The sequence below is a fragment of the Aythya marila genome, assembly GCF_965140915.1.
Source record: "Aythya marila genome assembly, chromosome: Z".
Taxonomy (NCBI): Eukaryota; Metazoa; Chordata; class Aves; order Anseriformes; family Anatidae; genus Aythya; species Aythya marila.
Window position 1 is genome coordinate 53294832 of NC_139080.1, and position 27999 is coordinate 53322830.

Below are 27999 nucleotides of genomic sequence, written 5' to 3' on the forward strand. Positions count from 1 at the left end.
GGTGTGATTACATGCTATACATATTTCCTTAAGAAAGGAGTACTGAGGGCTGAAGCACTTAACGAGTCTAGAAGAGAAGGACATAACAGGGGCCAGTGGCTGGAAGCTGAGATGAACAAATGCCAATTAAGAATAATGCTCATTGTGTAAGATGAAAATGATTAACCTCTGGAGCAAGGGACTAGTAATTTCTTCACTGCCACTTGGTGTCTTCAGATCAGAATGAGACACTTTTTGAGGGTGATGCTTTAGTCATGTATTAATCTCAGTACTGAGGTCAGCATGATGCTGGTCAGTGGTGCGTGCTTGGCGGAGAGTGAACTGAGATGCTTCTGGTCGCTGTGACTGTACAGCCTGTGCCTTCTTGCCCTGTACCACAGCTGAATTTCAGACTGCAGCTTTCATGCTGAATTCACCTCCCTGCTCCCCCTCCCACCTTCTTTTCCCACTGCTTGTTCCTGGGAATTTGTGGGATGGATATGTTGTCTCTCTTATGCTCTTCAGTGCCACTTCAGGTTTCTTGAGGGGTGATTTTTTTTTCTTAGGATTTCATTTGGCTCCCCTCTCCATCCACTTCTTTAGCTTCCCCAGTGGCTGCAGGAAGAGGGGTGAAGCAGCAGTGCCCGCTGGGGTGTGCAGCAGCTGCAAGAGGGAAGGATGCTCTTGGGAGGTGTTGATTTTCAAGCTGTGTCTGAGCAGTGCCTGCCAGCCTGTTTTGGCATGGAGAAAGGGTGTTCCCTACTGAAAGCACCGCCACGGCACAGAGCTCTGACATAGCTGTACAGGGGCAGTGTACACCCACCCGCAAGAGCACAAAGACCAGATCTCTCTGGCCTGTTTTCTGCGTTGCTCCTGTTCCTTTCTGATCCAGTCCAGGGCTGTCGTCAGGGCTGTTTTATTACTTTATCTCACAGCAGGTATGTGCAGGCACTGTGCTGAGTTGCATTGTCCTTTGAAAAGGAGAGTACAAAGGAGGTTTAACACAGGACTAATGTAGCTCTCCTGTTGCCTAGACAAAGTGTAAAAATGGATCTGAGTTAAATGGGTTTTCATTTGTTTTCTTTGCAGCTCCCCGGGGAAAGCGAGGCTGGAAAACCTTTTATGCTGTGCTGAAGGGAACAGTCCTGTACTTGCAGAAGGTAGGAGAAATCACTGTCTTTTGGAAAGTAATTAAAGAGGGATAAAGCAGCAGGCATCTTCTCCACTCTCACAGCCCACCTCCAGGTTCCTTTCTCTCTGACACACAGTATAGCTCTTCTCTCTGTCTCCCATCCTGTTTACACACGCATTCAGACATGAATCCTCTCACTGACACCCTCCCTTATTTCACAGCTTCAAGTTCAGTCCCATTGTCCCCATCCACATGTCCACCCTGTCAATTCCAGTTTATACCATTGCTGTCACTCATGACTGACAAAACAGCCAGCTTCACCAGCAAAGACGGTGTCATCTCTCTGTGTCTTGCATACATTCCTCTGGGCTGCTTTTAACACTGCAGTTGATATGTATGACTTCACCCTCCTGTAAGGCTGTCCTCCTTTCCAGTCTTTTCTCAGTATACTTTTCTGCAATGCCTGCAAGAGCAGCTGCAAAACAGTTTAACAGCAGCTCTGTCTTGGTAGGAATCTGCTCCATCGCAAAACTGGAGGATACCATTTTTTTTTTCCTAAATCAAGATAGAAACACTTATTTCTAACAAATTTTATTCCCTGCCAGCAAGAAGTCTAAAAAAAAAAAAAAAAAAAAAAAAAATCAGCTCAAACCCTTCAAGTCTTTTGGCGCAAGCTTAGATGTATTATTATACAGCTTTAACTATAAAAGTCTTAAACTGTAACTTGTTCTGGAAAGTGAGATGTATTATATGAGTGAGAACTGACAAAATGAAATAAATGGTAGCAGCTAGGTAGATTTTTAAGGCTTTTTGACCCCAAGTGTAAGTGAAATGTTATTGAAATCGGTGGTGTCTGTCCACGTTGCCCTGCATTGTAGAATTTTGCTCCATTGAAAGCACTTTTACATTTCCAATGTGTTTTGTGACTGTCAGGAGTGCAAGTTGAAGTGCATAATGTTTCTTCCTTTCCTGCTCTGGTTTTCTGAAGATGTTGGTTTCATTGGAGGCAGAAATTTGAATAGTTTGGATCAAATTCTTACAGCATGTGGTTTATGAGGTGGATGGTCTTGCACTCAGTGCCTGTTTGAGAGGGCTGAAATGCTGAAGCAGACAAAGCAATCTGCAGGCAGGAGGAAAAGGTTTGGGTTGGAAGTTGGGTGTGACATTCTCAAAGCCAGTGCAGGAGGCTTGAACGAAGTCTCCCTAATTGCATCTGACCCTTCCCTCTCTCTGGTCCTTTTGGTGACAGTACATTGCAATTTTAGTAAAGTGGCATTCCTGGCAGGTTTGTATTTGCCCTTTCCTGTGTATATTCAAGACAACTGCTTTGATTTCTGGAGTCATATTTATCAGTTGCCTGCAAAGGCTGCATGGCTCCCTAAGAAGCAAGAAGGTTCCTTGTCCATGGCACATGAATTAATTTCTTGTTTGATCCTTGAGGGTTGCTTAGTAATCATTCAAGGGTAAGAACTGGAGATGCTATCTATTCTAGAGTCTTAATTAAAAACTTCTGCATGTATCACTGGAATACTGCTTAAAAACACTTTTCCTTTGACAACATGTATAGATGCTGATGTACCATGCAAATTTTCTGCAGCAGTTTGCTCTCGCCACTGTCACCCTCCATCTCTTGGAAAACAAGAGAGTAGTTTCACATCTGACTGCACATTTGCAGAAGAAAATGCATTGGTGGAGTTCTTGTTCTCATTTATTTGTTATTTGTGTATCCTGCACTTGTCACAGCACTTGAATTCAGTGGTTACAGGGTAGTTACTTTGCAAAGCTGCTCTTTCCCACCTAGCTCTGAAACCACTTTCTCTGAAGCTGCAGCACAGTGACAAGCAAGACTTATGGTTTAGTGCCAAAAACAGTTGACAGAGGGGTCTGATGGTAAATGGCTCACTCCAAGAGTGATGGGGTAGCTACGGGCCACCCCGAGGTGCTTGTAAACCCTGCTCAGCAGCAGTGCCTTGTACTACAGCAGTGAAACATAATCTGGTTTCTCTTCAGCTCCAGAAGGTCCAGCAGGGCTTTGCTTCAACCCTGAAACAATCTTTGCTCTGTTAAGCTGTGGCTTAGAAGTTGAGGATGACAGGGTTTTAAAACATGCAGCTAGACTAACCTTAGTTATAGTAAAAGTCAGTGAACTGTTGTTTAATTCTGGAGTAAGCATACACCAGGAGACAGAAATCTTCCTAATTTCGTAAAGTTCAGGAGCATTTTAGAACAACTTGTTTTCTTTGTAGAAATCCCGAACTCTGGTGGTCGTCATGGGCAAGGGATTTCCATGGCTGTTTCCCTTCTCTCCTGATTATGTGGTGCTACTGGGCACGGTGCACGCACACACAGGTTTTCCCTCTTTCTCTCATTATCTGTACATCTGTGGAGGGAACAGCTGTGATGATAGTTTCATTGCACCGAGTGCTATTCAAGCAGAGGAGGGAGAAATCTCACTGTTCTAGGTGCTGTACGCACACAAACATACAAGCCTCTGCACTATTGCTTTCTGTATTCATCTGCAGCTCAGCTGTTTCCTCAAGACACTACTCCAGTATAAATATTAACAGCTGTGATTCCCCCATTGGGTAGTGTGGGCCTGATTCGCTTTTCGTTCTGTTTGTATCCCTGTCTACATCGCCTTGTTTTGCTGTCAAAGACCATAGACAAGAGTGGTTCCTTAAATGGTGATCATTTGAGATTTACAGGTGAGTTTATCTGGGCAGTCTGGTCTCTGCTTACTTTTTTTTTTTTTTTTTTTTTCCAATTGGAAGTGTTCCAGTGCTAATTACTGTGCTGCATATTGTTTCTCCTTTTTTAATGAGTGATTTGAGAGAGATGGTTTCTGAATTAGTGAGCAAAGAAGCCACCGGAGGGGCTCAGTGGAAGCTATCACAATTAGCCAACTAAACATGCCTGCACAATATTATATAAAATGAGAAGTTTGACATGTTTGGGATGTTCGCCCTGACTCTGGACATCCTCAGGCCAAGGTTAATTTCCTGCCCTCTGTTTATAGCAAGAGGAAATTGGAAAGTAGGAGCTTGACAGAATGTCTGTTCTCTAGACTGACATGGGATGTGATGTGCATGCAGACGAGAGGTTTGTAAGGAGAGGACACAGGGCTGACCTCACCTCCTTGCTTGAAATTGCTTATGGGCAGGCAGGGCACGACATGGGCGACATGTTTCGACTCTGCTCTGAGGTTTGTAACATCTTATACACCTTATAATGTGGGATTTCAAATATTTTTATGTAACTTTTCTCCAACGTGGTTCCTCCATTAAATTAAAAAGAGAGAGAGAGGAGGAAAAAAAAGCCATAATGATGTAAAGAGATCAGTGACAAGACTTTCTGAAAGAAATAATTTTGCATCTGTCACATGCAACTGAGCAGAGAAACCCACCCACGGGTACGTTGGCTGATGAAAAAAACCCATTGCAGTTCTTTGGTCTATCAAAAATGGATACAGAAACACGCTGACTCTGGGTCAGCAGAAGATGGGAAAGTCGTTCATTGGGAGTCTTAGACAGACGAATCCAGCCTGTACTTGTGTGGTGTGCAGCACTTGCAGCAGCCCTCAGTCGATGCAGGGGTCGCGTTTCCTTTCTGGCTCCTCATCTATTTCTTGCCGCTGCCGTGGTCTAACTTTAGTGAGCTGCCTCTCCTTCCAGCTCCACCTCCGTGCTGACACCAGCACTCCAGAGCATGTGCTGTCCTTGAAGGCATGTGAGACAGGGGTGTTCCCGCGCCCCGAGCATTCCCTGCCAGTTGCGAAGAGCTTGGAGGCCTTAGGGGAGGAATTTTGACAGCGCCTTCACATCCCTCCGACTTTCTCTGAGGCTGGCCAAGTCCTCGGAGACGTTTCCGGTATGCCGATCAGTGCTGGTGGAGAGCCTGGCAGAGCCCCAGCTGTCAAGGTAGACGGCAGCCAGCGGATCCAGCAGGATTAGCAAGGATTATCCCGAACTCTTTCCCTTGATAAGGAGGGGTTTGGGTCAGGGCTGCTTCTGGGGCTGCCCAAATGTGGAGTTGTTCTGGAGCAGGGTTAGGCACCAGAGCGAGTTGTGGTCGTTGGATTCATCCCACAGAGAAGGCTGGGAGGCACCAAGCAAGGCAATAGCTGTCAATGTCTCACGGCAGTAATTTGAGGAAAGCCAGAATATCATGCTTTTGGGATCTAAGTTCATTTCCTGGCCTTGAATTTTCTCAGTGCCCCTGGATAGTGAAGCCAGTCATCTACCCCAAAGCTACTACCAAAGAAATCAGCTTTGGTACCCATGATGCAGGGGGCTTGACCTTGGGGTTTGCTTCCTTCATCTTCAAGATAGGGCTGGGCCAGGTGTTGGACAGCTTCCTGCAGTTCTTGCCCTTTGGCTAGGGACTTTCCCAAATTTTCCATGAAGAAGGTTTAGGAGCGCCCTGAATGGAAGCAGGTGAAGTACATCATGATCTGAAGATCCCTCCAAAACTTGCTGGGACCCATCTATGAGAGGGGAGAGGCATTTGGCTTAGCTCTCTACCATACCTTGAAACCCTCATTTGTCACAGGCAGCTGGATTGAAGGCTGTGCTTTGGCCATCTGTGGAGCAGTGCCTTGCCATTAGTCCTGCCACGGATCTGTGGTGGGTGGTGCCCTTGCCTGTCCCCCAGCGGAGTGGTTGCAGTGATGATATTGCTGGTAGGCTGTCTCCTCCCTGGTGTGTTGGAGAAATGTCCAAATATCAGGTTGTCCATGGTGAAACACATCCTGGAGAGGCCCTGGCAAATCCAGCATCTCACTGGTGAGAGCACCGATGCCCTTAGCAGTGGCCTAATTGCCTCCGTTTGCTGCCTCTGCCTGTGCACCACCAGATAAGCCCTCTAAATCAATTCTTGCATGTCAAACAGCTCTTCTCCAGGACGAGTACCTCTCCGGGTGTTTAAGCTAATGTTGTCCCTGTGCATGTTTTGTGTGCTGCAGTCTGTTGTCTGCTAAACCTGGACTCATCACTCTTGTGTTCAAGTGAAGGGATCAATAATTATGACACCTGCAGGGAATTACTGTTGAGTGTTGCAGCCATCATACCGACTCCCTTGGTGGGTGTTTCAGATGAGACTGATTTCTGTGATATATCAAAGGAGAGCAGTAGAGACAGTTGCAGGCTGCTTTGGCCTCTCCCTAAGAAATTTTGTGATTATTTTTGCAGGTGCAGCATTGCTGACGAGTGATTTTTTTCCTTAAAGCTGCTGGCTTTCCGTATATTCAGAAAAACATTTATAGTCAGGTGGGCCTTAATCTGAACTCGTGTCTACACCAGTCACCCAGCTCTTGTTGCTCAGGAGATTCCAGTCTGATAACGGCAACACAGAGGAGTTTGTGTCCCTGTTTTTCATAATTTGCTGTTAGGAGTGGTACTGTTGCTGTGTCAGGACCATACTGGGGTTGTCATTTGCAGACCCTGCCCAGAGAAGCTATCCCCTCCTGCAGGACATACAGCTCTGTGCTTGCAAAGAGACTGTGTAATGTGATGTAACCTGGAGCTGACCCAGTCACCCAGGGTGGTTCCTTTTTGTTTCTGCAATAAAGGCTGCAGATGTGCAAAGAAGCTGTGTGATGGTGCTGGGTCATAAAGCTGTCAGTGTATTGGCACAGCAGTCACTGCTAGCATCATGCCTCCTTGGTAGCATAGCAAAAGAGAGGCTTAAACGATGTTGCTATATTTGCTTTGTGGAGACTGATAGGAAGGCTTCTCTGCTGTTGAGGGCCTATCTAGAAGGAAGTACAAAGATAGTTGAGAAAAAATAAAAATTGAGCAGTGGGAGCTGAGAACTCAAGCAGGAACTAGCAGCTGAGTAGTGGAGTTGGAGAGCTGTCCATGGAGGATTCCTGAAGTGAAGACAAATAGTCTGTAGCTGCTGTGATAATCAGATACTCCTTGTTCACCTCTCTTCTGTAAGGCAGATAGCAGAAATACTTCTCCCTTGTGAAGAGGCCAAAACAAAACGAAAACCCACCCAAAACCAAAAAAGGAGATTTAAAAAGTAGTGGGAACAGCAAGTGCTCAAGTCACATTGCATTCAGTTCACATACTTTGGTACTTCTCATGACTATGCAACAAGGTTTTTTCTTAGGTTAAGGAAAGAGGAGTAGCACATGAAGAAATAAGATGCCATTTTTTATCTTGTTAATTCCTGTAGGATGAGTACAAGCCAGAAAAGGCTTTGTCGGAGGAAGATCTGAAGAATGCAGTTAGCGTGCATCATGCGCTGGCATCCAAGGCAACAGACTATGAGAAGAAACCCAATGTCCTCAAGCTTAAAACAGCAGATTGGAGGGTCCTGCTTTTCCAAGCCCAGTAAGTGCTCTCTTTTGATTTGTGCCAATAGTTCAGGAAAGAAAGCGGTTCTTTAGGAGGGGTAAATTCATGCCTGGGCAAGTTAAAGCAGAGGCTTAAGAGGTTCAATCTGTTTATTTGATCAGAAATAAGATTAAGTAGTGATTTGATTAAAGTGCACAAGTAGTTCATGAGAAAGAAAGATCAGGTTTTAAGAACCTTTTTAATCTAGCTGAGAAAGGCATAACAAGATGCAGCAGCTGGAAGCTGAAGCTGCAGGAAATTCAATTTGGAAACAAGGCACAAACTTCTAACAGTCAGGGTGATTAATCATTTTAACAAATGACCGAAGGCAGTCTTGGATTCTGGCTCCTGATGTCATCAGGACCCAGCCGGATGTCTTTCTAGAAGATACACTTTGGTCAGAAACAAAGTTAGTACATAATACAAGAGTAATTTGATTAAGTTCTTCAGGCTGTGATATCCAGACAGAACAGATGACCTGCCTTTTGCTTCTGGCATTAAAAACCTGTTCATCAGTTTTCTACATTAGCCTGTTTCTACTGAGATCCACATGAAACCTCCTAGAGATCTGCTGGGTACAGAACAGTTGAGACCTTAGGACACACATCTGAATCAGGGCATTTTCTGCCTCTGCTTCCTGTGTCACTTGGTTTGGATTAGGAAAAGATGCATGTTAGGGTGAGTTATAGACACTAACTGCTCACAAGAGCCAGAAGACTCATCAGACTGAAACTTGTTCATATTCTCACTTCAAAAGTGCCATTGAAGGGGTAGCGAAGATAGAGAGGAGGCTGAGTCAACAGGTTCTCAGTATGTGTTTCTTTCCCAGGAGCCAAGAAGAAATGCAGACCTGGATCAACAAGATTAACTGTGTGGCTGCTGTCTTCTCTGCACCACCGTTTCCAGCAGCAATTGGCTCTCAGAAGAAGTTCAGTCGCCCACTCCTGCCAGCTACCACAACGAAGCTATCTCAGGTGAGCTGTTTTTATATGGAGGGTAGGTGATGGAGATTTCTCTGACTCGCTTGGGCCTGGAAGGTGGTTCTTTACTTTTTGTTCCTGTCAGTGCTGGTATTTGTAGGAGAAATAGGCTTGTGTGGATGTCTGCTAGCAGTGTAAATCTCTGCTCATTTCCTGAGCCAAGATTTTAAGTAGGGGGAGAGAAGGAGAAGACTTGAGTATAATTCTTTTATATTTCCGAAGGAAAGAAACAATCACTAGTGTGCCTAGTACTAGATACAGGATTTTAATTCCATGGATATAGCTCTGCAGAGGACATTTCAAATACCATCAGGCTGGTGATTTTATGAATTTGAGGGTTTATTGCCACTTGTTTCAAAAGAAACGCATGTATTCCTGAGTGTTTGGGTTATTGGGGTGATAAAGGGTGAAAGCTGATTTCATCAGTCAAACGTGAATTCTATTTTTCCCATAATACTTTTCCAGACTTCAATCCTTATCAGCTGAGGGATTTCTTCTTTTCTATTTATCAGCTATCTCTTACTTGAGCATCCATGGTCTTCCCTTGTGATCATATAACCTTTTATTTTCCACAACAACCTGTGGCAGGGAGTTCCACACATCTATTACTTCCTGCGTGAACAAACACCTACTTTTGCTGTTTTCAAACTGGCCGTGCCTGGTGCTTGAACCTACAGCTCTGTGTACTCTGATGTGATGAATGCCTGCAGTTCCTCCTGCATTGACAGGAACCCACTATTGATTGTGTCAATCAGATTGACAGAGTGGCAGAGGGGATAGATCCCAGCCCTAGGTATATAATTTTACAAATAAAATCCTGTAACTTTTAATCATCTCTTCATGCTGGATTGCTTCTTAAATGCGTTCCTGCCATCTTCATAGCTTAGCAACACTCCTTAGAAACCATTATCTCATAATCTGCATTTCTCTAAGAGGGTGTTTTTATGTCGCCCCTGCTTTTTCCCTCTCTGTGGCAATAGCCGTTTTCCTTGTGATGTGGTGACCGACTTTCTATCTTCTATTCTGGGTTAAAGTTTAAAACATGTCTCATACAGGATAATAATAACTTGTCCTTTTACTCATACATACTTTTTATATACTGATATGGGGTTTCAATAATTTACCCCCAGTCACCAAAAAAAGCCTTTTTACTCATCATTGTTCTGTGTGATTGTTCCATTTAGCACATTGTTTCCTACTCTCACTGTTTCTGTTTAATCTGGAAAGGGAAAAAATAGAATATAGCCCTGTGGTTTGTGTCTTGAAGAAGAGGAGACAGAAAAAGTGAAATAAGATAAGCTGTTTTAGCTAAAGGCAGAAGAATGTTAAGTGTTCAAAGCAGATAAATTCAAAGACAAGCAGAAACATGTCTGCTTTTATCTGTCAGTGTGGAAAAGCTGCCAGCAGGCTGCTTCTCATTTGGCAGACCAAAAAATATGAATTGTCAAATCCCTCTGGTTGCTGTTTAGGATTTTGTGGACTGAATCATGATGCACAGTACTTCTTCAGGGGGCTTTTTCCCGGTCAGACAGAAGTCAGGATGCCTTAAGAACATAACATGGGCAAGGGAGGGAGGGTGGGGGACATGACAGGTTGCACAAGATCATTGTAACGAGTTTGCTTTCAGTGTCTGATCTTGGTTAGTCCAGAGGGATGTGACAAAACTATATGCAAAGGAACAACCAGTGTAGAAAGGATCTAGTAGCTTTGTGTGCCTTCTTTCTGAGGGTGTGCCTGCACACACAAAAACACCAAAGGGCTGCTACCCTGGAAATTACAAGTGCCAAATTAATGGCTTCTCAAAGACCTCCTGTCATCAGACTGGAGAACTCACTGCAACAGGATGTCACCGAGACCAGCAATTTATCACGAAGTAAGAAGTGATTGGATACTTAAAGAAAAAGCAGCAGATCCAGGGTAGTTACTAACAGCAACAAGGATTTTTGGCAGTCAGTAGAGATCAGTTCGAACCCACCCATGTATAGGCGGAGGCAAATTATCCCACATATTTCCTTCTACGGTCTTCTTGCACACACAAAAAAAAAAAAAGGTGAAACACAAGATTAGCTGGGAATCAGCTGTTGTCCTCTGTAGAAGTTTTCCCCGTTCTGCTCTTTTCTGCAGCTCCAATTCAGTGAGCTAAAAGGCTTAGTCCTTGGTGTGACTCAGTGCGCTGCAGACAAGTCTGAAAGAGGCTTGAAGCTGCAAGCTGCACATCCACACCACTGGGGGACAACTACTGGCAGCAGTCCCCTCTTCTGAGGCTAGGTAAATATTTGTTAGCTGAGCTGGGCGCTACCTGCTGTTATGACTCTGCCTAAGTCATTGAGGTTTGCATGACTGTGTCTATATTTTGGACTTAACTAAATCAAACATAATTTTAGATCCAAGCCTAGAGATGGCCAGAAGGCCATGCAGCAGGAGCTGGAAACCTTCTGAGCTGAGGGAAGGTTAGCTGACAGATGGACTGGAGGAAGTGAGTGGGCCTGGGATTATGATAAAGGAAATTGCCTAGAAAGAGGGAGTAGCAGCTCCTCATTCTCTCCAACTGCACAGTGGGGAAAAAAAAGCTGGTAGCAGCTTAGCAAAATGAGATACCTTTTTAGGAGAGGACAACCCTTCCTTTCCTGGATTCATTGCATTGTTCTGAACAAAAGGAAAACACAGACTGGAGAGCGTTTGGTAGCATAGAAATGGAAGTAAGGACCCTGTCCTCTCTGTCCTGGAAGGAGCTACTTTTATATTGCAAAGACCTGAGGCAGGGTCTCTGCCTGTCTCATTCTGCCCTCAGTCTGACTCTGTATAACAGCCTTAATTAATTTGCCAAAAATGTATTAGAGCAGAAGTGTCATGTTGTCAGTAATGCTCTACAGCAAGCTGCTTCCGTTGCTCCCAGCAAGGCAAGGGATGACAGGTTTGCTATCCTTCCCAGTGGCATCTGCTCACTGCTGAGTTTTTCTGCAAAGTTGGCCACTTTGCTTGGATGCCTTTGAGAGAGCTGTTGGGGACAAAGGATTGGGAAAACAGGCCTGATCAATCTAATTAAAATTAGTTAAGAGAAAGAAAGAAAGAATTTACTTGTTATTGCAAAAGGATCTCCGTTTACTTTCCTTTGCTTATAGAATATTTTATATTCTGTAATTTGTGTGCCTCGTGTTTCTGAAGGATGAACAGCTGAAATCCCATGAAGCTAAGCTGAAGCAGATCTCCACTGAGCTTGCTGAACATCGCTCTTACCCTCCTGACAAGAAGCTGAAAGGAAAGGAAGTAGATGATTACAAACTGAAAGACCACTATCTGGAGTTTGAGGTATGTATGGGAAACATTATTGCTTTTACTTTTTAGGTGTGGATGGAGCTGGTCTTGTATTTGTGATACAATCCAGGAGTTCTTCATTTTTCACCTTTACCCACCGAGGAAGATGTGCTTTTTTGAGAGATATGTCACAGCAATCCCAGAAGTTGGGATGTGGTTCTTTCTTTTGATAAAGACTTCCTGTGAATTTGGCTGTGGGCTTAGCTCCTTATCTATAAAATGGAAAAACATGACCCTCTGTCCTTGCCTGTTTTATCTCTTTGAAGACAAGGTTTTTAGGCAGGAACTGTCTCATGTTGTAAGACTGTGTGTTGCGCACTGTGGTGGGACTCCAGTCTTTACCTGGAATTACTGCATTGTGGAATAATACAGATCATAATTATTATCTTGCATTGGTATGTTCTGAAGGAACAGCTCTTCTAAAACTTATGTCATAAACGTGCCTCTCGAGAGCTATTTGTGTTGTCTACCGGTGAGCTAGACATCAGGATGAGCAGGTGAAGGGTAGAACTAAAGATCACAGGAGTGACTGATGCAATTTAGGCAGCTGTACGGGGACGTTGTTCTGAGATTCTGACAGCAGCTTTTATCTTTTACTGCGTCTGCCACATTGTAGGGCTATGTGGGAAGGGTTGGGCAGCCCAGCAGATGGCTGGTGTTTTTCATGGCTGCACCTTTGAGCATTTTCCCCACAGAACTGCAAGTCATTGTTGCCTTGGATCTGAACGGATCTTAAGGCAGGCACTGCCTTACAAGGAATATCCACATACTGAAGGAAGAGCAGAGGTATTTTCTGTTATGATCCATAGAGGTTCCAAGAGATTAAAGTTTATTGGCTGTGTTTGCAGAGAGAAAGGTCCCTTAATGAACCGCTGATAGAGACAGCTGCCTTCTGCCAGGAAGGGGAGAATTCTTCATGGGAATGAGCACACCGATTTGACAGTGGAGCAGAGGAGTCTGGGAGCAGGGACTTCTGTGGCTCCTGGTTTCCATTCAGGCTGTAACTGGTATTCTCTTCTCCATCTTGGGCAAAGAGTGTGTATTTTACTGGACTGAAAAGCTCAGAGCTCTCTCCTGCATTCCCCAGACATACAAACAGTTCTAAGGCTGTGGCTTAGTGAAACTCCATTCAGGTAAGAAGTCAGGGGGACCACCAAAGGAGATGGTGGAGGTAATACAAGCCTTCAGAGCTGAAGTAAGCCTCTCAGCATGTATTATATGTATTATTATTATTTTGGAGGGCCTCTTTTTGCTCCTGGGCTGACTGGCTGCGTACTTCTGCTGTTGCAGAGGAAGGTTGTAGCCCCTCGTTGTGTGTTTGATTTTGCTGTAGCTCTGGGCTGCTGTTGTTGCATATGGTGAGCTTGAGATGTGGTCCTGCTGTTTTGTGAAGGGAGCACAGTTGGCCAGTTTGATTTTCCACATCCCACGTATCTGAAATGATCTGATAAACAATCAAATGAGGAGGTGGTGGAAAGGGCTGGTAAGTGAAGAGTACACAATGATGTGAAGAAGAAAGACTTCATAATGAACAAAACAGGGCTAAAGCGGGTTCATCTCACACATAGTACATAATTAAGTGCCCACAGGACAACATTATAGGGAAAGCTCCTATACCCTTTTTGAGCAATCAGTACAGGTAGGTGCCTCTGAAGTGCCTGTGCGCTAATGCATACAGCATGGGAAATGAACAGAGTAAATTAGAGATCTGTGTGCAGTTGCAGGCTACAATCTCGTTGGGACCACAGATATTTGATGGGATAGTTCACACAGCATGAGTGCTGCCACGAATGGATACAGGCCTTTTAGGAAGGACAGACATGGATGGAGCGGAGTGGAGGGGGAGTCATCCTTAATGTGGGTGAGCAGCAGGATCATGTGAAGCCTCGCCTAGGGAAGGGTAACGAGCCAGCTGAGAGTGTGGGTCAAGATTAGTGTGCACACCAAGACGGGTGACATTGTGTTGGTTGTCTGATAGGCCATTTCTAATTTCTGGGAGAAGCCCTGTGTTTGCAGGCCCTTGTTCTCCTGGGCAATTTCAACCACCATGGTATCTGCTGGAGAGACAACACAGCAGGGTACAAACAATCCAGGAGGTTTCTGGAGAGCAGTGACAACCTCTTAATACAGGTAGTCGAGGAGCAGACAAGGAAAGGCACTTTGCCAGACCTCTTACTTATGAATAAGGAAGAAGTGTTTGGGCATATGAAAGCCAGGGACAAACATGGCAGCAAGTGACTATGAGATGTGGACTTCAGGATCCTGTAAGGAGTTGTCAAATCAAAGAGTAGGATCACAGCTGTGAGCTTCAGGAGAGCTGACTTTGGGGAACTGCTTGGAAGACTCCTATGGGATACTGCTTTGGGGGAAAGAGGGCTCAGTGAGAGCTGGTCAGTTTTCAAGTATCATCTCCTTCAAGCTCGGGAACGCTCTACCCTGATGAGCCAGAAACCAGGCAGAGGTGTCAGAAAGCCTTCATGGATCAACAGAGAGCTCCTGAAAAAAATCAACTATAAAAATGTACAGAAGTGGAAGCAGTGGCAAATGACATAAGAGGAATATAGAGATACTGTCCAAGCATGTGAGGTTGGGTTTAAGGATGTCAAAGCCCAAGTGAAGTTGAATTTGTCAGAAGGTGTGAAGGTCAAGAAGAAAGGTTTCTATGGGTATGTTAGCAGCAGAACAAACAGGGAAAATAAGTATCCTAGCTGGAGCCTGTTATGAAGCAGGGAACCTGGTCACAAAAGGGAAAGGCCAAGGTAGTCAATGTCTTCTTTGTCTAGGTCTCTACTGGTAAGACTGGCCTAGCCTTCAGCAATTGCAAGACCATGAGCCCAGTGGGAGAATCTGGAGCAAGCAAGACTTACTCTTGGGGAATGAGGACAAAGTCAGGCAATAATTTAAGTTGGATAGACACACATCTATGGGATCTGATGGGTCATACCAATGAGTGGAGCTCTGAGGGAGCTGGATAATGTAATTGGGAGGCCATTCTTGTTTACCTTTGAAAGATCCTGGTAATCAGGGAAGGTTCCTGAGGAATGGATGAAAATAAATTCCTATCTTCAGCAAGGGCAAGGTACAGAGAACTACAGGCTGATTGGATTCTTCTCCATCCAGGTAAAAGGTGTTAGAGCAAATTCTACTGGAAATCTCTTCCAAAAACATTACAGACAAGGAGGTGGCTAACAATAATCAATGTGGGTTTACAAAAGCAAAATTGTGCCAGACCAATGCGATAGCTGGCTGAACAGCAGTGATAAAAGGGCTGTGATCAATGGCATAGTCAATTTTGGACACAGCACTCACGTGCACTTAAGCCACACGCTTGCCCTCCATAGGGGTGTTGTGCAACTTAGGAGAGCAAAATAGTTTTTTTGGGTTTCAGCCCTTGACTGACAGTTTATTTTCTATCACTCTTGGAAGCACGATGAGTTAGGATGAAACGTAGGCTATAGTGTCTGATGATTTGGAAAGACTGATAAGAGAAAGAGGTTGTTGTGTGTGTGTTTGTTTTCTGTCAATTTTATTTTGAGAATTATGTCTCAGATTCCTCAGGACAAAGCAGAAGCAGTATAGCACAGGAAACAAAAGATATCTTCTCCCCTAGTGAGACCCTTGAACAGCAGTCGAGCTGCATGGTTCAAATCTGTGACCAGCACTGCAAGGAAAGCCTGTCTAAACAGGCAAATGGTGGTACCAACTTGAACTGGGTGTGAGACAGTGATTCAAGGTGCTGCTGTGCAGTGCTGAATTACCTTCACACTTGGCACAGATTGCACAGACCATGCTGAAGTATCAGTTCAGAAGTTTGGGGGGAAAAAAAAGCGCTATACAAAAATCCTGAATGGAAACTTTCTACCAGTTTTGGAATTCCTTAACCTTTCCTTCAGAATAAAGCGCTGTCAGGATCAGCGAGGAACTGGTGATAGACTTTGCTGCATGAGGTTACAGCAAGAGGACAAGAGGCAGGTGAGGCAGTATTTTGTACTTGTCTCTTTCAGGCAGAGCCTGCAGGCCAGAGCTTTCATCAGTGTACAAAGGGCCAGACCAATACATCCCTGAGCACAGCAAAAAGGACCTGTTAGTTCCAAAGGAAGCAGCATAGTCCCATTAGGGAGGAAGAAGCCAGATTTCTTTTTCAGTAGGCTCTTGTAATCTCTTTTCATTCAACCATTTGAGTTCCCTTCGTTCTTATTCCTGATGTAATACAAGCAATGGCATTTCCTTGTGAGGGGAGGTGAACAAGGAGTTGCCCGGTTCTTGTTTAGGGATGTGTCCTTGATCACTTTTCCTTGCTGGTGCTTTTGCTTGTAAAAAACAAGCAAAGAATGCTACCTCTTTGTTTGTTGTCTGAAAAAATGCTACTCCAGGTTATGATTGCTCAGGATGGCAAAGTTATGAGCGAGAGATGTTTCGAGCACTGTCAGTCAGAGGTGAAGCCAGGAATTTGATGGATGGCTGTCTCATCTCATCTTCATTACATACATTCAGTCTTCAGAAATGCGTACAGTACATACATTGTCTTCAAATTGAAAAAGCTTCAGAACATTTTTAATTTCCGTGTCTTATTTTCTTGACAGAATTTTCCAGATTGCTTTCTTTTAGGGAAAAATTTCCACCAAATTGAGTACGTAGCTGCAAATGTCAGATCATTAAAAGAGCAAGTTTGCAGCTGAAATCAATTGAGAAACTTTCAGATGCATTGCTTAGTTGAGACATCATGAGCCCACAGAGCCCAAGGTAAAATGGCCACTGACAGAAGTGCAGGGAGGAAACTGGTCCTGGATTTCTGTTCTTAATGCTAGGTCTTGTGACCCAAGTGGTGTTTTTACTGGACCAACAAATAAAATTCCATATGGCAGTAATGTTCTCCTCTCCCTTGATGAGTGTTATGCTGATACCAGGGTTAGAGCACTGTCCTGGCTTCTTTTTTTTGCAGAGGTGTACCGTTCATTGTGTGATGAATCATTCATCAGCCCAGTGCATTGTCAGATTTCTGCCTTCTGTTTCTCCATTTCCTTTCATATTGAATGACACATCTTACCTGCTAAATGCCTTTGTCTCTGGAGCTCCAGATACGGAATTGATAAGGATGCTTTTTGTTTATTTTTTAGGTGTATTCTTTTATGATCCTCCTCTATGTGGTTTTGTTTATTCAAAGGACTTTTTGGAAACACAGTCACATAATCTCCTTTTTTTTTCTTTTATATTCCACTCTTCAAAGCAGTTATAAAGCTTTTAGCTTTTTTTTTTTCCTGTAAATACGTATTATTACCTGGTATTTTTTATTTTATTACAAATTGGAAGAATTTTCGCTAAGCACTTTTTGCTTAGTCAGGAACATAACAGTTTGGCAGCTGTTTTCAGTGGAAATATTTATACTTTCTTTTCGCCTGCCCCTATCCCACTGAGATCCCCTTCATTACAATGCCTGCATTATGTCTTTAGTAGTTATGTCACAGTCAGGTTATTGAACAAATGCCAAGGGGTGGGTTGCTCTGTTCCCAACAGCTCCTGCCCCAGGTAATGGTTTTGAGGCCCTGCGGTGCTCCTTTGTTAATCCAGCTTCAATTTGTTGTTTGCTGAGATGTTCTGTGCGGAAAGGTGTTACCGTGACACAGTAGAGCAAAATCTTCCCATTGGAAGGGGAAAGCTCCACTCCAGAGAAGGAACTGGAGCAAGCAGGAATGGGGCATGGTAAAGCGAAGAAAATAAAAGTGTCTGGACAGAGAGCACCCTTCATCGTTCATCATTAGCTGTCCTGTCAGGGGAATGAATATTCCCTGCTGCTCTCATATCCCTCTCATCTGCTTCTCCCTCTCCAAGCATCGTCTCAAGGGCTCAGTGGTGGCTGAGCTGGAACAGTTTTAGATTAAAAGGACCCTGCTTTGGTTTCTACCCCTTAGGCTGAATTCAGAAAAGCAGGACCCGCTGATGGGAGTGGAGGGTTGCAGCGGGGAGATGTAGCCAGCCAGAGCATGATTCTTGTTGTCCCTTAGTCCATTTTGCTGCCCATTAACTCCATGCTTTCTTCAGGCACGTAATGCCTCAATGTATGTGAGCATAGGAGGTGACTCAGCATGGCTAAGGTCAGCAAGCTCTTGGTGTTGTTACTCAGAAATCACCAGGCACTCTGCTAGGCGAGAGCCACCATTCAGCAGAGCACTGGGACTTGTATGCTGCAGAACTGAGTGCCTTAAATTGCACAGCATCCCTAGGCACAGCCTGCCTGAAATCCTTTTTGCACAGTGTAGTTTACATTAGCCACCATTGTTCTCATCCGTATTAGACTCCCAGCTTTCAAGGCCAGCTGAAACCATTATGTTACCTAGACAGCCTCTCAAAAATGCTTCTGCAGAATTTCTCCTAGACTGATTCGGGCCTTTCTTTTTTCACTTCCCAGAAAAGTCGCTACGAGATCTACGTTGGCCTCCTGAAAGAAGGGGTGAAGGAGCTGCTGAGCGGAGGTGAGAACGACGCGCCAGGATTGAAGAAATCCCACTCAAGTCCGTCGCTCAACCAGGAGTCTCCAGTCAGTGCCAAGGTGAAGCGCAATGTCTCGGAGAGGAAGGACTACAGGCCAGAAACACCCAGCATTAAGCAGAAGGTCACTTAGGGCGGAAGTGATAGCTAGGGGAACAGCCATGCAGCAAAGTACCGGTGGTCAAAATTTTTCCATTTAATAACCTGTCATTCACAAAATTAAGTGCATCTGCCTGAATGGGGTGTTAGTGACATTTTCTATTGTATATTTTGCTGTTTCTGTGCAGATTGTGGGAGATGTCTTTGCTCCTGCTTTGCTTTGTTAATTTATCATTTAGCAATTGAAGCATCGGGACTTTTTTGTGTTCTGTTTTTAAAGGAGCTGGGGGAGGGGTAGAGCGCTGTGACGTGTATTCTGTCTCTTCCCCGTTTATCTCCTCCCATCGGCACGTGGCTTTCATCTCTCAAGTCACTTGTCACTTTATTTACGTGGTGGGTGGGAAAAGTAACTGGACAAATGCTGCAGTGTTGTGAATGTGAGCTGTAGCTGTGAGAAATTTTGTGCAAACGGGCAGCTGCAGAGGGCTGGACAGAGTCTAGGGTGCTGGGAACATTGGTTTCCTGACAGCGCAGAGTGTGTTGGTACTGGCAATTAGCAGTGGGTGCTACGGTAAATAGTCGCTGTTGCTTATTGTTCCTACGTTGACCCTGGACCCACAAAGGCAAAGGAATGCAACCTGGAAATCTCTGGCAATGCTGGGATGACAGCATTGGAATCGTTGGTTTGCTTCTTTCCAAGCAAAGAGCCTTCTCCTGAGGTAGCAGGCTGGGGGTATCCAAACCTGTCGTGTCTCTGTGGTCAGGGAGATGAGGAGTTACCCGGCTGGGATGAACCTGGGTTGCAGCGGTGGCTGCTGAGGATGTCAGCCACTGGCATTGCGTTTAAAGACAAAGGGCCTCTGTGTAGTTTTTAACTATACACTCTTCACTTAGCTGCTATATAGAGCCTTATGATACATTGTCCCCCGATGCTCCCCTTCCCAGGAGTTCCCGTGTTGGTGTGTGCAGATGTATGCAATTTCTCTGATAGTGACAGTGCACTTTGCCTTTTCCCTCCAGAAAGGGATTCTCCTCAGCTATTTGTTTTCCTGCTTTAGTTCATATAGAGGTGGAAGAGGCTGGTGCAGACTGGAGGATGGTACAGATGTGTGGTTGCTCAGGGCCAGGGTTTGATGCCCTCCTGGCTCCTCCATGCCTGGAGGCCAGCACAGGGCTGCCTCAGCTTTGGCAGATCCTGTCCTCCACCTGCGGGGAGCCAGCCTGCCCTGCAGCTCCAGCGTATCCCACTTCAGGCTTTCAGAGGGAGGCAGAGGCCAGGGAGAGGCCACCATGGGCAGAGCTTTCCATACCTCAAAGCCGTGCTTGGTCCGCAGATCCTGGAGGTCTTTGGCAGTCACAGGGGTCAGGGGAGCACCAAGATGACGCAGAGATTTGTTTTTCTGTTTCCCAGCCCCTCTCGACTTGGGGCAGCTTGGTACTGCAGAGAACACAGGCTCACCTGGTACTTTACATGCTCAGTTTTAATCTCTGATTTGATACTGGCCTGCTGTGTGAGCTCGGACAGGTCTCTCTCTCTTTGCCTCACCCACCCATCCCCTTTGCAGAGTAGTTGAACCATTCTGGCTTTTCTCACAAAGCACCTTGAGAGGTAATGTTCAGGGCCAGCTGAGAAATGTTTGTTGCTGTTGTTTTTGTTGGGCCTGGTGCAGGGTAGCCATCCAGATAGATGTAATTCGTAATGTATAGCGAAATGCCCAGATCAATGCAAGGACTGTTCAGAAATGTGCTGGAATTTCCAGCATGAACGGTGTAGGGCCACACATCAAAAAAGAAATTACCATCTGATGGGATTTGTGCTCTGCCAGACTTCCCAAAGGGTCCAAGCCAATTAGCCCAGCTTGTAGAACTGCCAGTTCAGTGGGCAGAAAAGGGAGCAATCAAAGAGAGGGGGACCCTAACAGGCACCACATGACCTGCCTCCCCCACTGAGGACCACCATGCAGCATCTCTCCCGATGTTGTGCTCGCCGTGGGCTGCAACAAAGGATGTCATGCACTCGGATGCCAGGAGGTGCTGAAGCGAATTGATCCTTGCAGTTGCAGCAGAATTGGATGGGACTGACTCCGTGTGTGATGGTGGGGCACACACATTTGGCATCTGCCCCTTGGAGCGGCTGCTCCATGCTGGGAGTCAGGAGGCCAGCACCTAGCCCTAAAAACTGCAGAGATCTGAGCAGAAACTGTTGGTGCTTACTGAACGCTGCGGCTTTAGAAGTTGCGTGTGGTTTTGGTGGAGCAAGCCTTCAGTCCTCCTGCTGCTGAAGGAGAGAGAGGCCTTCTTGTACCGGGGCGTGCTGCACTGGGAGACTCCGTGCAGACAGGTGCACAGCAGTGCTTATCGGAGGGGGTTGTGTGAATTAATCGTGTGTGGTAGGTAAACAGCTCGTGGAGGGGAAACAGAGCCAGGAGATCCCTGCAGCTGTTCATCGTACTCTGGTGGTTTTAAACAAACAATCAGAAGAGAGAGAGGTTATACTAAGAGGGAAAAAAGACATATGGGGAATGCTGAGTGCGTGTTTGAGAAGAAAACTTGTCCAGTCTCAGATAATGGCATTTCACAGAAAGCATGCAGCAGAAACAGGGGAAAAAAAAAAAAAAAGGTGCAGATGTGTAAATGGACCTTGCTTGGATGTCAGGGTGGGGTTGTCTGGGGGAGCTTTTCAGAGGCATCCTGGAACACACCCAGCAAACCTCTTGTGATACTGAGTGCAGCGCTTTAAAAGGCGAAGAGGTGACATTTAACTTTTTTGTCAGCTTTTAAAATGCTCTGCTGCTGTACACTAGAGTTAAATTGCTGAACTCAAAAAAAAAAAAAAAAAAAAAATCCTGTGAAATGCATTTCCCAGCTTTGACACAGAAACTGGTTAATTCCTTTTCAAAGTCACTGCAGAGGAGATGATTTGAAATAACAGGAAAAGTCAAAAAGTAAGCTGCGAAAATGATTTTTTTCAGTTTTTGTTATTTATTCTCCATAACCAGGTGTACTTGCAAATGGATTGGGGTATAATTTTTAAGTCTCATCTGTGCTTAGCAAATGCAATTTTTCACTGCATTTTTTAGCAATTAAACATTTGTTGAACTTGGAGCAGTCTCGGTGAGACTGTTGAGGCGTGCAGATTAGTTTACTGAGAATTTGTCAGGTTCTGCTCAAGTTTTAATTAATGTCATTTTGCTCCATTGCTTTACAAATTCTAGGCGTCCCAGCCACCCATGTGAATATGCACATTTCAGAGGCCAAGAGAAAAAGGAGATCCTGTCGTGAATGCCTAAGCCTCCTGGACTCCCTTAGGAACAGGATCATCTGCTGAGCAGTACTGTCATTTGCTTTTTTTTTTTTCCCTTCCCCCCCCTGATGCTATTGTAAAGGGTGGGTGCAGATTCTCCAGGGGTGTGAGCAGTGCATCTTGTTGGGTGGCACCACGGAGAGTCTGGCCAGATGGCTTTGCATGGTACCTGGTGCCCTGCCTTTTCTTTGCTGAATGTTTGCCTTTATTAGAGATCGGTGTTTGGCCTCAGTGACTCAGGAGCCCCCCGTTGCAGCATGTAAGGATCCTCTGCTGATTTCCAGCCCTCCCCTGGACCCCTGCATGCCTGGCTGTCCCCAGTGTGCACCCAACCTCAGTATCACCTGAGCAGCCTGTGGCTTCCTGGGGGTGCTGAATGTTAGCAGGAGGTACCTGAGGCTTGTTTTGCGCCCCCGTTCAGCCTGGGCAGAGCTGTGTCAGGATGCTCAGTGATAAGATCTTGCAGTGCCCGCTCGCTCAGCTGCAGCTGGCAGGCCACTGCAAGCGTGCGTCCGAGCATGCAGCCCCCAAGCCAGCCCTTTGCGTTGGTGCTGCCGGGGAGGTATTGCCCTCCCTTGTCCTCCTCCCTGCTGCAGCCTGCCACCTGGAAGCCGCCGCTCGGGCAGAAGCTCTGCCCCCACGTCTTGAGAGGGGGGAAGCGAGGAGGGGATGCTGATTGATTGCTCACCCTCCGTGTTGGACTCCTCTCCCGGCTGAAGGAGGAGGGTCTGGACGTGACAGCAGAGAGGGGAGGGAGAAGCACAGAGATGCCTTCCCTCCCTCCGCTCAGCAACCAAAGCAGGTGAGAAAACTCTCCCAACGCCAAAGCCGCGCTCTCCTTCGTAAGCCGGCAGGATGCTGGGATTTTTGTTCAGCAGCATCGTGGAAGAAAATCTCTGGGCTGGCTTTGTGTTTGGATGCGTCTTGCAGATAAATCACGCACGGACCAGTGAACATGGGTGCAGCTTTTTAATCCAGTATTTATGTTGTGTCTTTAATTGATGTAGAGAGATAAGTCAGCCAGCAGGGTGATTAATGTAGCGGAGCTGTAGGGGAACGCTGTTCATCTGCGACTCCGACTCAGACACTTTTTCATCTATAGCCAGCCACTTGTAAATGGTTACCAGAAGCTTTCTAAGGGCTGTAACAGCTCATCCCTTAAGTGCTTTCTCTTTGATCCTGCCTGCTCCCAGGGTGCAGCCTGTCCAAGTTTAGGGGCTCCTCTGGAGCACGGTGTGCAGCAGTTTGAGCTCTCTGACCTCCAGAGGCCCCTTGTGACCTGGACTGATGGGTGACTTTTCACAGCTCCAGTGCCTTCCCGTAATAGGCCGGTTGTTCTTCTGCCTTGAAACCATCAGGCTTTTTTGTCTCACCTGAGTGGGGCTGGGTTCCCACTTGGTTAGAGCATCTCTTTGGTGAGGGGGTTGTTGCAGCAGTGGGGAACGTCAGGGGTGGCAGGATGATCACTGCATTTCTGGAGGCATTGCACTACAGTGCTCTTCTTGAAAGATGGAAGGCTCTTCTCTGCAGACAGCTTACAGCTTACCCATGTCTGCATTCTCCATCCCTAAATCAATTTTGGCCTTATCACAGTTAGTCTGACAGCTCCTCCTCCTTTTCTGTCAAGCTGCTCCTGTCTGTCATCTTAGCACCTCAGCTGCTTCTGTGTAACAGGTCTCTTTCCTTCCATGCTTGCAGAAATCCAGAAAATTTGACTGTCCCATCTTGCCTTGAGAAAACCTGCTCCGAGGCAGTACCGTGTTGAATGGATAACCTTTTGAACAGCTTTCTCGTTCTGCTCGTTTGTAGCCTGTATTTCCAGCCACAGTTATAGCTGGGAAGTGCGAGACAGAGTTTCAGACTTCTGTGATCCTTGTGTGTTACGCTGCATGGATGCAAGGTCCCCCTCCCACACTCAGACCAGACACTTGTGACATTCCGAGTCTCCTTTCCAAAAATCTCAGCGGCAGAGGCAGCCTGTGCTGTGCTGTGGGGAAACTTTGACACGCTGTTTTGCAAGGATTTGGGTGGTTTCCAAATCAGGTCATACATTCTGTAACCTTTCAGGGAGCTGTGTAAAAAAAAAAATAGAAAAGAAAAAAAAAAAAGATGCCATTTTCAATCAGTGCCCCCCAAGCACAGAGAGATGGTATCCAGAAACACCATCTGCTTTTGCAGAGGCATAGGCAGTATGAACACCTTGTCTCCAGCAGTCTTACAGGTTGCTGCTTGTTTGGATTTGACCCAGTGTGGCTCTCCCCCAGCCCTGGGGTGTCGTGTCTGCTCTGAGGGGACAACTCTTCAGTCCACGTTTCACCACTCTCCCCAGAGCACGACTGGAGCTCCTCAGCTTGTGTCCTGGTGTCAGCTGCCTAGGCTGCCGAGAGGGGCAAGCCAAAGGAGCTGTCTCAGAAATTTCTTTGAAAGAGCTGGTTGCCAGCTTGTGCTTCATGGAGGGTATTTTTAGTGCATGCTCACGCAGTATGCCTGGCCTCTCCTCTCCTCTCTCTCTCTCTGATCTCTCCCAGCAGCATAAGTGTAGTATAGTGAACTGCTTTACTTGGAGTTCCTGAGCGTTTGCTCCAGCAAGAAGAGGCTTTGTCAGCCTCCAGAGAAGTTATGTTCCCCAGGCTGAGCACCAGTGCATGGGGCCATCTCCCATGCGGCCAGCGATACCGTAAGAAGACACTCGGAAAGCCAGTGCCACCCTCTGTGTCTGGCCACCTCCTGGGACCTGGGCAGTAGTGCTCTCCATCATTGCCCTCAGTGCTGGGGGAAGTGAGAAATGCCAGCTTCCTTCTCCACGTATGCCCTGCTGCTTAGGGAACTGGCCCCAGTCTGTGTCGCCAGCTGCTTCTCTCCCTTGCGACTGCAGCGCCCTCATCCAGGGGTGTCACGGCCTCAGTGTGAAGAGGCTGGTTTAAATTAAAGCAAGGAGGAGAGGTGGTCCTGGGGAGCTGTGTCTGGAGGCCTTCTGTTGGCAACACCCAGCTGAGCAGTGGAAGGAGGCCAGCTCTCAACCCTGCCTGAGCTGGAGGTACCTTGCTTGTTTGTTTTGTGAGCTGCACTGAGGCTTCGGGTTAATTATTTATGAGAGCACTTCCTTAACAAGCGCAAGCAACAGCTTTCCCAAAGGCTGCCCTATTGACCTGGCTTTGCTGCCGTGGTCAAAAGGAGCAAATATAGGTCAGCCCGCAGAGCTTCTGCCACCCCCCTTTGAGCAGTGAAGTATTCTGCAAAAGTTATAAATTTTTAAACGGTGAGGGACCTACCATGGCATCTGCTGTTACGTCTGTGCCAGGAATCAGCTGGGGTACAGGCCTGAGGTACTGAGGAGAAGTACATCACTTAGTGCATGTGCTGAAAGTGCTGCAGATTACAAGGGCACGACTTTCCTCTGACATCAACCTTAGCAAATAGCAGCCGCTCTGCGGCGACGGTCCTGCGTGCAATTCACCTGAACTAGACCAACACAGCAAGGGGGCTGTGGCTCGAGCAGGCACGGCAGGTTTCAGCTCTGCCTTGTGCCATGTGGCAGCTAGCCAGCTGCTATGCAGAGGTGTTGGACTGAAGGCCCCCGGCTCCCCAGAGCCTCTTGCTGGGAACGGAGCGATCTGCGGTACCCAGTCTGTCACTTCACCAGGCAAAAGCTATCGATGGTGGAAGTCTGAAGCCACTCAGACACTTGTGAAAACCTCATGCTCAGTGCTGTTGAGCCCTGAAAAACCGTAGGATGAGAACAGGGGTGGGTCTTTTTTTTGTGTTGTTGTTGTTTCTTGTTTTGTGTGTACATATTCATGACAACTATGTCCTCTTATTTGAGGCTAGGATTAAACCTTGGCTAAAAGAACAGAGTTTTTTGGCAGTTTGAAAACTTTAAAATCAATACTCTCTGCGTGAGGTACAATCTGAGGCTTACAGTACTTGGTGAACGTGTTTAAGTGATGCCTATAGATGTGTGTACGTGTTTCATAGGTATAGTATGGCTTCTGTGGCTCAGCACTCCAAAGCCTGCTATTCTTTTCTGAAGCTTATTTTTGTCAAAGCTCTTAAAACAGCTGCGAACTTTGTTAGGATGCTTGTTGTTCTAGTTGTTCTCAAATTAGGTTAAACAGTCATCAGAGCTTTTGCAGATTTAGGGTATCCCTTGAGCTGCCTTGATCTCCGTGTGTTGTCCACCGGGGGCTGCCTGTTGTTGTGCGTGTTGAAAGCAAAGGCACATGCCTGAGAGTCTAAGCGAGGATCGCTGGGTGCTGTTTTCTGCTAGCTCCACGCTGGGCTGTCTCCCTGGTGGTGTCAGCTGATGCCTGCACCACGAGCATCCACGCCTGATTCTTCTGAAAATCACACTCTGGGGATCCAATATACAGCTTTACTTCTGAAAATGTTGACCTCGCTCTGTGAAAATTTCAGCAAGGGGACATCATGTCCAAAAGTGTCCGAGCAGGACAGGTGCCTGTGATGTCTCCTGCAGATACAGCCGTACAGCAGTAGTGAGGGTTTCTTTCTGCAACTGTACAGATTTCCAGAAGAATGTTGGGCTCATCAGAGGGGAAAAGAAGAGCAGCAGGACGGATATCTCTCTAGGGCATCTTGTTTGCCTCCTAGAGGTCTCCCTTGTGAGGTTTAAGCAACCTTTTAACAAGTTGGTGCGCTAGGTAAAGGGATGAGGAAGCCCAGTGGGTTTTCCCATTATGCTCTGTCTAGTTGGTGCAACAGCAGCACTATCTGCATTATCCCAGGAAAGGGGGAGCAAGGCCTAAGGATGGATTCTTACCTGGAGTCATAAAATGTGTAAGGTGCAGGTAACTTGATGCACTTGGGCAACCTCAGTGAAGTGGCTCTGACCATGGCTAGAGTGATCACATCTTGGAGGACTGAGAGGCAAGTGGAGTTTAGCTCAGGGTGAGATGAAGAGGGACATCCCCGTCACCTTGCTTTGGGTCAGTTGTGGTCTTGTAATCCTTTTTCAGGCTCTGAGCTTCTCCCTTGGGTTACCTGCCTCCCGTGGTGACACAGTGGGCAGGTGAGGGTCAGCACTGTTGCGTTCAGAGTTGCAGTTAGGGACTGGCACTTGCCCTCCGCCTGAGATGATGCAGCGTTGTGTTCCCTTAGGTTGAGAGGGAGCACTGAATTTTCAGTTACCGTGGTGTGGTGCCCCTATGGGAATAGTAGCCCCTGGCAGCAGCAGTGCAAAAAACATTTTGCACATGCGTGTACACGCACCCTGTGGATCTCTTCTGTGCAGACTTAACCTTACTGGGCCCAACAGCAGTCCTTGCAAGACTTTTCCTCTGGGCAGCCTCCTGTCCCTTTTGCCAAGCGTAGGAGCCTTCTTCCTAATAACCTTGAACGCGGTTTATTCTCATCACCGACTCACTGGAGTGTTTTCCATGCAACACACTAGAGACGCAGTCCCGGTCTCACTGCTTTGTGGTAACTTCTTGGTCTGCTCTCAAGCAGCTTTGAGGTAATCACTAAATCTTTTCCAGCAGCATGAAATTTGCTGCTCTGACTCTTTGGTGTGGTAATTGTCTCGTGTCTGAGGCTGTCCTACCACCAGGGCACTCCTTCCTGTCCCTGGGTGCATGCATGGTCAGAAAAGCATATTGCTTCTCGGTGGTTAGAGTCAGAGCTGTGCCGACTTAAATCAAACCCTGGTTCATGGGAGGTGTTTCCACGTGCTGCTGATGTCCATAAGGACTCAAACAAATACTTGCTTACACAGAGATGCTTTCCTGAAGCAGAGTTGTCACTCTTTTCTACAGGTACCACAGGATGCCCTCCCTTATTCTGCTTCATGTAACTGGTACTAGAATGATCATTTCCTGATAAATGAAGGCACTTAATCAGTCCTCTTCCCCTTGGAAGAAGGACTTTTGGGGATATTGTTATATCATTTAAAATAATATTTTGGAATTTAAGTTTACATTGCTTTATTTTTCACTTGAGGTGACTGTATATAAATATTTTCCTCTATTTTATCATTGCTGATAAAGTAAGCCTACGGTATACAGACAAATAATTTGCCTTTGATGTATTGAAACTGTGAGATATAAAGTAGACTTCTCTCTTGTGTCCATGTTCCTGACTATTACTCTGTTCCTCTGTGTTTTTATAAGTTGGAATAAATGTTGCTTACGGGCAACAGAGAGCCTGCAAGCTTCCCAATAATTTTTATGTAATTGAACTCAAGCAACCCTAGTGAAGGATCTCACATATGTATAATGATATATGTATATGTACAAACTTTAGAAAGAAATAAACCAAATGTATTTCATCTCCTGCAGTTGAATGTTTTTTTATTGGAGCCCTCGCTGTTATTTCTTGTGCATAAGAGCATGAAGGTGGCGCTACCAGCTCACA

At 46.1% G+C, this 27999-nt stretch overlaps 1 protein-coding gene across 9 annotated transcripts in view; it reads left to right on the forward strand.

Annotated features, from left to right (window-relative positions):
- Positions 1–27894, forward strand: part of LOC309889632 (PH and SEC7 domain-containing protein 3-like) — a 107433-nt gene extending 79539 nt beyond the window's left edge. For 8 of the 9 annotated variants that reach the window (XM_082782541.1, XM_082782543.1, XM_082782544.1 and 5 more), the window contains 5 exons: positions 1069–1139; positions 7289–7446; positions 8279–8423; positions 11595–11738; positions 18151–27894. In XM_082782541.1, the coding sequence (XP_082638667.1) occupies positions 1069–1139; positions 7289–7446; positions 8279–8423; positions 11595–11738; positions 18151–18363 (731 nt within the window). In that variant the 3' untranslated portion in view covers positions 18364–27894. The remainder of the gene's footprint in view (positions 1–1068; positions 1140–7288; positions 7447–8278; positions 8424–11594; positions 11739–18150) is intronic. The other variant, XM_082782542.1, reaches the window with a different exon arrangement.
- Positions 27895–27999: the final 105 nt, after the last annotated feature.